The sequence below is a fragment of the Chelon labrosus genome (assembly GCF_963514085.1).
Source record: "Chelon labrosus genome assembly, chromosome: 12".
Taxonomy (NCBI): Eukaryota; Metazoa; Chordata; class Actinopteri; order Mugiliformes; family Mugilidae; genus Chelon; species Chelon labrosus.
In genome coordinates this window covers 21,611,742-21,621,937 of record NC_140345.1, presented here as the reverse complement: position 1 = coordinate 21,621,937, position 10,196 = coordinate 21,611,742, and the positions used below count along the sequence as shown (strand labels likewise).

Sequence of the window (10,196 nt, the reverse complement as noted above, 5' to 3'; positions counted from 1 at the left end):
ATCCTCCCCTCCCTCGGTTACAGCCGTACCGCTTCCTCCCAGCTGCGGTCCCCGTTAGGCTTCATCCAAACGCCCGGCGGGTTGTCTACGGCATGGCGGCGCCGTGGTTAATGTTCTCCCAGAAAACCAGAAGGAGCGAACATCTCGCCTCTCCCTCCCCGGGAACAACCTCAGCAGCACCCAGCTTGCTTTCCTTTGCAGGTTCTGGAGAGCATAGTCAAGCCCAACGCAAGCACACCGCTCACACTTCCGGTTACACATTTCAAATTAAATGTTGGGGTTGCAGTTTTTATTTAGGTGACTTGGAGTTTTACACTATTTCAATTATATTTTCTGGAAATATTATGTTATTTTATTAAAAACAAAACTTCCACAGTTACAGCCATTAGAGTTTTTATGGGCAACCTTCTTCAATATAATTAGAAGCATTAGAAGTAAACCTCAGGATTATATTGTATTAACGGTTTTATTTAGGACACCTCGACTCCCCGCAGCAGAAGCTGTGTCATCATTCAACTGAATGAAAAATGGTGTACTATCACAGAAGGCTAAAAAATACAACAAAATTATATTTAGCTTTCAAAATAACAAAGAAAACTTCCATGTTTATTGCTAGATTTGTCATTTCCTTAACAGCCTACGTGTCTCGGTTATATACATTACACATTATATATCAAGACGTTGCACCAATGTATTTGACTTTAATTTTATACAGATTGGGTCAAATGTTGCCTCTATAATGGCATCCATGGAAATAATAGTTTGACAGTAACAGAATAAAATGATCTAATATAAGAGCATCTTGTGTTGAGATTGTTTTTTTTAATCACATATTACAAATGTTATATATGAAACATGTGAAGATGAATACATAGCCAGTGGTGTTAGCTAAAATGGCTACTAGCCTGGTACTTTTATTTTTAAAGGCAAAGTCAATCAACTTCCGGTGCTGCTGCGTGAAACACTTGTACCTTGGTGCAGCAGGCCCATTGTCCTCCACCCCCAGTGGAGGAGGCACAACGCCCTGACGAGCCCCCCGCATCCCAGTGAAACCAGTGGCTCGCCATGACGAACACACAGCTCATTGGCCGACAACACAACATGACGACACGTATGATATTCAGCTTTAAATCCTTTTAGTTCAGGGGACACATACAGCTCAATCTGATCACAATCTGGCCAGACCAATAACATAACAGCATAATAACCTATAAATAATGACAACTCCAGATTTTTTCTTTTGTTTTAGTGCAAAGAAGTGTAGTAGAAGTGTTCTGTGCACTTAGCTTACTAAAACAGTGGACAAATTAGGAATAGAAGTTATTTTCATTGAAAGATTGCGCACTTTGTAATTTGCGCACTTTCCAAATTCATACTGCGGGCCAAATTAGACCCTCTTTCGGGCAGCTTTTGGCCCGCTGGCCGTACGTTTGACACCTTTAAATGTTTACATAGAAGAGTTTGAATATTACAAAACCTAATCACTTAAAGTTTTTATCACTTCCAAAGGGACTGAAATCAAATAAAAACACATGCTCAATTAAGTCCGCTACTAAACTCCGTGTCAGTTAAAACCAGGTAACAGATCACCTGTGCTGTAGCTCCACACCGCCTTACACTTACGTATAAGTGAGAGTTAACATAATTAAAGTCGGACATAAAAAGTCTACTCACTCTGGAACAACTTCGGAAGTGTACGAGGACGTTCATCTTGGCGGATGAATCCAGCAGGTGAGTCGGGCGCCAGTTTGCGGGGCATGCCGAGGACTGGACGTGGATAAGTTGGACAAAAGAAGATCCTACAGCTTAGTTTGTCTCCGTCAGTTCCCTCCCGACGCCACTAAACTCCCAGGTGACTCCGGGTCATGGAGGAGAAGAGGCTGTGTTTAAGACGGACTGGATGAACCACAATGATGGGCATTTAATCTCTCCAATGGTTGTGTGTGCATGGCAGCCATGGCGACCGCGAAATGGGTGCGCAGTCCCGCGGCTGTAGGGAGCGCGCTATAGAGAAGGAGCAGGTGTTTATTGAATGCAGCTCGACTTGCGTGGGAATAATCCAGTCCAGAGGATAGGGTGGAACTGATTTATCCATGTCACTGAATTACATACAGACACAACAGTGCAATAACCACAATCATCAATCCCATACAGCACACTGTAGATAGCTGTGTGTTTTTAACCTCTGCAAGAGAATTACACGTAATTTATTCCACACGTTTCACAACCATGTTATCATTGCGCAACCCTGACTTGCTCTCAGCCGCAGGGAGAGATTTACATTATATAATACTTCCGCACGAGAAGCATTATAATCCCGGAGGATGTGATGTGCCATCCCGTGTGGACACAAATCGTACCGGCTTTAGCTTCTAAAAATGGAAGACGTAGTTGAAATCATCAGCCGTGACTGATGAATACAATAAAAGGGAAATTCTTCAGAAATGCAGCTGATTAAAGGTCAGCTTTAATAGAAGACACAGCAACATATTGAGCCAGAGGGATGCACAGTTGCCTTGCACAGAATATCAAACAGTGAACATTTCTTAAACACTCCAACAGCATAGAGCAATCAAACGGAGAGCGTGGCTATGCAGCTACGGTACATCAGTAATTCTGACTCCAGGCTTTTTTGTCCCTGTCCTTAAATAAACTCTGTTTATGCTGTGTGACAGCTGGCCAAAGGGACGTCAGGGCTCCACACATCTGAGTTCTTATTTTCACGTTTTTAACTTGTTCTCCAGTGGAGTGGCTCAGGTGTGTGTGGCCACAACGGGGTCCTCTGGGTGGGCGCTGCTGTCCTCGGCTGGGTCTCCCAGCTTGACTGCGTGGAGGGCGTAGTTGATGGCAGTGCTGTCAGCCCAGGACCAGGCTCCTGATAGCGGGTTGTACATCATTCCTTGGACTGACTGCACTGAGAAACCATCTGACAAAAGACATGACAGTAACACAGATGACAAACTTTTATTCATATAACATTCTACAATATTTAGGCAATGCAAAGAAATAAAATCCAACATGAATTATGACCTTTCACATAAATGTAATGTTGCTATGGGCTGCAGCTCTTCATCCAACAGCTCACTGTGGCTGCGCCTTGTTCATTTACTCCCTGAAATATTTCTAACTGATCTGCTGACAAGACCACAGCCTACTTTTGCCAATTGAGTTTTGATAAACAACGGCAGTATTAGAGGCAACCTGTTAAATGCTTTTCATGTGAAGCTGCAGCAGAAGGTGGTATGGGGTAGTAGAATTCAGAGAGACTTACGGGACTCCAGGAGGCGCTCCAGATCTACCGGGCTGATGAACTTTTCCCAGTCGTGCGTCCCGCTGGGAACGATGCGCAGCAGCTGCTCGGCTACTACGATACCCAGCGCGTATGACAGGTTGGTTTTATTTATAGTCGTGATGAAGAGTGAGCCGCCTGGCTGCACACAGAGAAAAAGGAAAGGTTTAGTTCATGAAATATGAAAGATCTGAAGTATTCGTTTTACTGGATTATAATGCTATTGTACCTGCATGTGCTATGTACACAAGTGAGAGTTACCTGAGTCATGAGGGTATTTATAGAAAGGATTTAGAGCTTTTAGAGGACACGATGCAGCGCATGAAAACAGGAAGCAGTGGTGCCAAAACTCAAGGTTCAACATGGTCAAGATTAAGAGTTTGAACAGAAGGCGAGAGAGAAAGAGAGTGGCGAGACAAAAAATAAAAGCTTTAGAGTGCAGTTCTTCTTCTACAGAATGAATTCACAATCAGCATCTCTGTGTGTCTGCCCTGTAGCAACACACATGGTTTTAAAAGAGCAGAAGAGTGAACTTGTGGGCAAGAGACAGAGAAAGTCTAGTTGTGCCTTAACTCAATGCAGAGACATTAAGTGCAGATTAGACGGTTGTTTTTTTTTTTTCCTCTCAACTCCTCTGGCCCACTGACCCAGGAGATTATGATCCTCTGGCCACAGCTTTCACTGACGCTCAGTGCACAGAAAACCACATGCTAACCTATTCCCAGCCACGCGCTACAGATGCAAACCCAACAGAGTCACCAAATGAGCTCAGATGAACATGCAAACACATACGCACACATTGTATTGATTTATAAAAAACACACACCTTTAGCACGTGGCCGCAGCAGAAGGCAAACGTTTCCAGGTCGGCCAGATGTTCCACAACCTCCGACGCCACGACAGCGTCAAACTGGGCTTCTCCTTGCTCACCCTGTCCTTCCTCCCCGTCTCCTGAGAGCTCCTCCAGGGTGCAGGCCCGGTAGGACACGCGGTCCCGTAGGTCGGGGTCGTATGATGAATGCAGCTGAGCGGTGCTGATGCTGTCTTGTACTGGATCTATACCCAACACGTCAGCTCCCAGTCGACCCAGGGGCTGGTGAAGGACAGGGAGGAGAGATGAGAGACAAGTTATAACTGGATCTAACAAACTTATATTTATAAAAAGAGACAGAACAAAACAATCCGAGTAGAGAAAGAAGATATTTCCAATGCAGAATATTGAGTGACGGTGCTGCTGTCCTCACAACATTTCCCATTAAGTTACTTTTTGTGATAAATAAGATGCTGCAACTCTCTCTATACAACATTTTATTCCTGCATATTCTTTTCAGTAAATTTAAATAAACCAATTACAGCCAATAACTACGTTTTATTATTTATTATTAAATATCACCTACTGATATCTTTGATGCCAAAGTCAAAACTTTTTTGACAAAAGTTATCCATGCTCTAATTAGTTCGAGACTGGATTACTGCAATGGTCTGTATGCTGGTGTCTCCCAGTTGTGCAAATTGCAGCCGCCCGTCTTTTAGCTAGCACAAAAAGAAGAGAGCACATCACTCCCTACGTTGGCTTCCAGTCCATTTTAGAATAGATTTTAAACTTTCAATGTTTGTTTTTAAAGCTCTTAACGGCTTCGCCCCATCTTATTTATCTGCGATGCTAACCGTTCATGTTAGAGTGTGGCAGGGCTTTGAGGTCTTTTAATCAACTCTTGCTGGAAGTGCCCAGGTCAAAATTTAAACAGTCTCATCCCTGACCTGGGCCTCTTCAAATCTAAACTTAAAACTTATTTATTTATAATGACTTTAATTAACGAAAACATCTGATGCACATGGATCAGTTCTTGTCCTCTGTATTGTATTTGTTTTAGGGATAAATCACATTTTTGTGAATCTGACTGCTCTCATTTGTGCGTAAGTGCAAACTACTGATCATATTTGTTATATGCATGTTTACTAGAATTTGTGCATGCCTCATATTTACAGTGCACCATTACATAGATGCTAAAGAATCGTCTCAGATATAGACATATACCTTTTTAGTGCTATATCTGTGTAGAGAATTTTATAAAATCTCTTCCTTTGTAAGAGACTTGGTTATGGACAGTAAACAGTAGTTTTGTATGAACTATAGTGCCCTCTTCTGGACAAACACTAAACATGCAAGCCTGTGTGGACAGTTGTCCGCCCACAGGCCAAAATCCATCCTCCCACAGCTGATGCCTTCTGACGGAAGGACTTACAGAGACAAGACACCCAGACACACAATAACATTCACCATCTTAACTGACACTTTTTGGCTTTTTCTGACGCGTGCCTGCGTCTCAAAACGACAGCCTGTGTGACAGAGTCGTACAAATACAGGACCTGATTTTGTCTGCTCGGATCACGCGGCACAGCTGGTCATGTCCTCAGTTCAAATGAAAGCTGCGTCCCGGCTGCCCAGCTATCAGCGCTAACAAACGGATCAAACCACTGTAAACGACCGACTGTCCGGTCCACCACACTGCGACCAGTCAAATCAAAAGAGAACGAGGACCGGGCTGACACTGAAATGCGTGCGTGTGAGCACACTGAGAGCACGCTTTTACAAATTTGCAACAGAAAGAAAGAACTCAATATGACACGAAAGACAGCAATTGAAACAATTGGGACTGGACAGATAATATAAGGAGGGCAGATACTTTTGTCTTTTTCCAGTGGACACACGTGCACATTTTTACCTCTGTGAGCAGGCCTCCTCCACAGCCAACATCCAGGACTCTCAGTCCTGCCAATGGTTTTCCAGGATGACGGGCTCTGTGTACATTCAGCAGATTGTCCCTGTGCAGGGAAATGAGCGGTCAAAATTTGCTGTTATTGTCACAAACAAAACACTAAAAAGAGTGTGAACAAATATGAGATTATTCATTTCTGCAACCTATAAGCAAATGTGTGAGGCTGCTTAGCATAATGTGGTGTACAGGAATCTCAAGATTTATTATTCACCATCCGCTGTCACGCTGTCCTCCATGTCGTAATGAGCAACAGAGCTCTTCAGTTCCTTCCTCGCTTACACACTATTTGACAGCTGTCTGCCTCAGGGATGTAACATGCAGAGCAGGCGGATATCTGCGTATGCATCATCCTCATTAAAGCTCTGCTGGGCTGCGAGAGCATCCATGCATGCATGCACCTACAAGTCACTACCTCCTCACGCCACAACAATGCAGAAAGTAGTGCCGCTGAAGCACTGTCTGTGTGCAATGTCAAGCTATTATCACTTAAATAAACCATCATTAGCATCAATTTAATTATTATGTTGCTGAAATAGAGTCGGACTTCATTAATTACCATAACGGAAAAATGCAAGAAATCCTTTTTATGAAACTAAATCAAAATAAAATGCTGTGTATTTTAGAATATTTTAACATCTTGCCCAGTACAGATGTCTGAATTAATGCCACGAGTCTTCATCCATTTCTCCTCATCTTGATATTACACAGGTGACTAGCGTTGCAATGATTCGGCTAATGTCTTCTCGTGTGTTATTCCATTTAAAATGTTGTTTTTTTTATGATTTCAGTCAAAATGTTGCACTCCACTGCCTGTCTGTTACAGCATGAAAGATGGCTGTTTAATAGTATAAAATTCAGGCATTGCAATTATAATGTTTTCAATGATTAAATGCACGAATAGATGAAACAATTATTATTTGGTGTGTTGAATACAAATATTAATGATTAATACACCAGTGATGTTGTAGGGCAATCAGAATTTAGATTTTTATGAATGCAGGATGTACTTTAGTGGAAAGTCTGGTGGAAGGGAATATTTATAGTAAAAATACATTTACATCACGAATAATATGCATCTGTTTGCTAAGCATTAACACAAAACGTGTGCTGCAATATTGAGCTCCAGTGTTCATTCAAACAGACCCTACTGTAAAACTACAGCCATTGAGATAAATAAATACCACAGCAGGATTAACTGCATCCGAGTCTAAAGGGTCCAGAAGCAACAGTGGCTGCGGCGCTGCTGTGTCTCATTTAGACGCACCCTGAGGGCACAGCCTTATCAGGCAAATCAGCCGCATTCAGACGTACACTGGCACCGGATCTGTCATCCTGTCACCATAAACACACATCATCATCACCACCAAGAACAACAGGAGCACAGAGGGGGGGAAGGGGACAGCAGCAACGGGGCCCTTGGCTGGATGGGTGCTGTCATGAATACAGCAGAGATCCCCAACAACAGATCTTATCAATCAAAACAGCCCCAGCCAGCCCCCAACACATGCACATATGCAGCGCCGTGGCAACTGAACCGCTACTGGCTGAAGAATGCGCTGATGTTTGGAGGGACCCTGTCACTTTCAATTTCCATTACTTCAGTGACGCCGCTCCCTGCTCTCACATGCTACAAGGCCAGATCTCCTGCATGGTTATGTGTTCACCCCTCTGCTAATCAATCACCTTCACAGACAGTGACTCAGGCGTGACATCTTGGCCCTGCAAAACCATAGCCACTGCTGAAATGCACATATTCTGTACAAACACACACCGTATAAAAGGCACCCTCAGGTCATTCATGGCATGAAGAGCTGCAAACTCTCCCTGTTCATCCCACCACTTGCCGGCCAGTGACTGGAACCTCCTCACCTCACCGGGGTCCACTGTGGTTTGGGAGGCCGACCGAGCGCTGCACAAGGAAAAACAGACATGAAGATGAAGCAGCCTGATAACATTTTAACACAAACTACAAACCAGAGGCTCTGCTCATCTCACCACGGCATACATTTTAAAGTTGATTAATCTGATATAGTACATTTCACTACAGTTGTCCTGGAATACAATAACTTCTGAATATTTGTTGTTTCTTGTTATATTTATTTTTATGGTTTTATATCCAATAAATTAAATACTTTAAGACACTGGACTGTTTCTCAGGATTTTCAGTATATGACAGCATATTGTGTACATACATTTCTGGCTGGAAAGGTTTGTGATTAATCCAGATTTTATCAACAAATTATGGACACAAGAACTGTACTTTTGGAAGTACATATGTGAAGTTATTCAGCTCACATTCAGTTGACAGTTTAAAAAGTATACCTTGCTCAAATGAATGCCTTCTGGTACAGTATTCATCAATAACATTAATGTTCAGTCATTGTTGGATCTGTTGTAGCATCCATTTTGGATTGTCACTTTCCAGAATGCAGTAGGTCGTGTTGTTTTGTTGTATTGTTGTATTATTTTACAAGCTAGCATGAGTTTCTTTAAACGCAGTATAAATTCATCCAATTGTAATTATCCCGCACAAAGCTATAACAATGACAACCTGATTCGTTTTCTTGAAGACACTTCCTGGAGGTCAGCATTAGGCCATGGTGGAGGTGAGTATTGGGTTGTTAACAAACCCTAGTTGTGTAAAGTTCAGGTGGGCACCATCCATAGATGTTCCTAATAAAAACCTAAACTCCCCACCAGTCTTGTAGGCCCTGGTTAAACCCGGTGTTAACATGAATCCTGAGTAAGTATCCAGCTGTGTTTCAGTTTTGCCTTAAATACACCGATCATTATGACCACCTTCCTAATATTGTGTAGGTCTCCCTTGTGCCTCCAAAACAGTTGTGACTCATCAGAGAATGGACATGGGCCTTCTGAGGGTGTCCTGTGGTGTCTGGCAACAGGATGTTGTTAGTGGGGGCCTTTGGCTCCTATGGGTTGAGGGGAGGGGCCTCTGTGGATCATCCCACATATACTTGATCAGTTTGGAATTTGGAGGCCAGGTCAACACCTTGTGCCGTTTTTCATGTCTTTTTTTTTGTTGTTTTGTGTGTGTGTGTGCCTGTGTCTGGCTGCATCCTGCTGGGGATGGCTGCTGCCATCAAGGAGTGTCATTGCTATGGGGTGTGGGTGTCTGGTCTGGTCTTGGTGGGTGCTACATGTCTAAGTAACATCCACATGTTTCCCAGCAGAACACTGTACTGACACAATCTGGTCAGTGTTATTTACTTCTCCTGTTGGTGGTTTTAATATTGTGGCTGATCTGTGTATGTTCAGCTACCTACAATGATAATAATGTTCAGTTAGAACATTAAATTACCTGGGTGTTTGTTGTTGCAGTGATAGTGTACTGGGCCACATTACACAGTGTCAACAGTAACTAACAAAATACATTTCTTATAAACCATGTCTAGAAGTATTTTTTCGTACAGCTACCTGTGACAGTTAACTACCTGGTCTGACGGAGAGCGGCTCGTCTCTCCATCTCCAGGAAGACGCTCCTCTGCAGCCACAGTGTCCGCTGTTTACACACCACCGTCCAGCTGAACCCGCTCAGACCCGCCGCCCTCTGCGCCACGCCGCACACGGCGGCCTGTTTGCGGCTGTACAGTCCTAACATGAGGCGGCCAAACTTGTTCGAGTACATGTCACAGCACCGTTCGGCTGCTAGCTACAAAACCTGGAGTTACTCACAACACCGCAGAGTTCAGTGTGACCGACGCAGTCTTCTTCTTCTACGGTAAGCGTTTCTTCTTCTTCTTCTTCTACTTCGGCGTTAAGGTTAAACTGCAGATCTCACCAGCGCTGCGTTGCTGCCACCTGCTGGACGGCAGTGTTTTCATTCTTTTCTGTTTATTACTTTGTATATTTCCAGTAACTACACATTTAAAGATATCCTTGTCACTGTTACCAGCCAGAATTAATTGTGCTGTTGTTTAAATTTTCTGTTTTTATCCCGCCACATCACAAAACTGTCATGTTTCACTTTTGCACGAAGTACAAAGGACTAGCAGTTAATTAAGATTAATTTGCACTTTTTTCACAAGAGGTATTTAAGCAATATTTCACTGTACACTGGTACATGTATATATTTTCTTTCTAAACATTGTAACTTGATCAATATACTG

The 10,196-nt window shown here is 43.1% G+C and overlaps 1 protein-coding gene across 1 annotated transcript; it reads right to left on the bottom strand.

Moving 5' to 3' along the window:
- Nucleotides 1-1,807: 1,807 nt before the first annotated feature.
- On the bottom strand, nucleotides 1,808-9,849 carry coq3 (coenzyme Q3 methyltransferase). The gene is made up of 6 exons (XM_084557380.1): nucleotides 9,522-9,849; nucleotides 7,841-7,978; nucleotides 6,016-6,115; nucleotides 4,116-4,382; nucleotides 3,272-3,431; nucleotides 1,808-2,926 (listed from the first exon to the last, which is right to left on the bottom strand). Exons 1-6 carry the CDS (start codon nucleotides 9,713-9,715, stop codon nucleotides 2,754-2,756), a joined length of 1,032 nt encoding a protein of 343 aa, XP_084413506.1. The 5' UTR covers nucleotides 9,716-9,849; the 3' UTR covers nucleotides 1,808-2,753.
- Nucleotides 9,850-10,196: the final 347 nt, after the last annotated feature.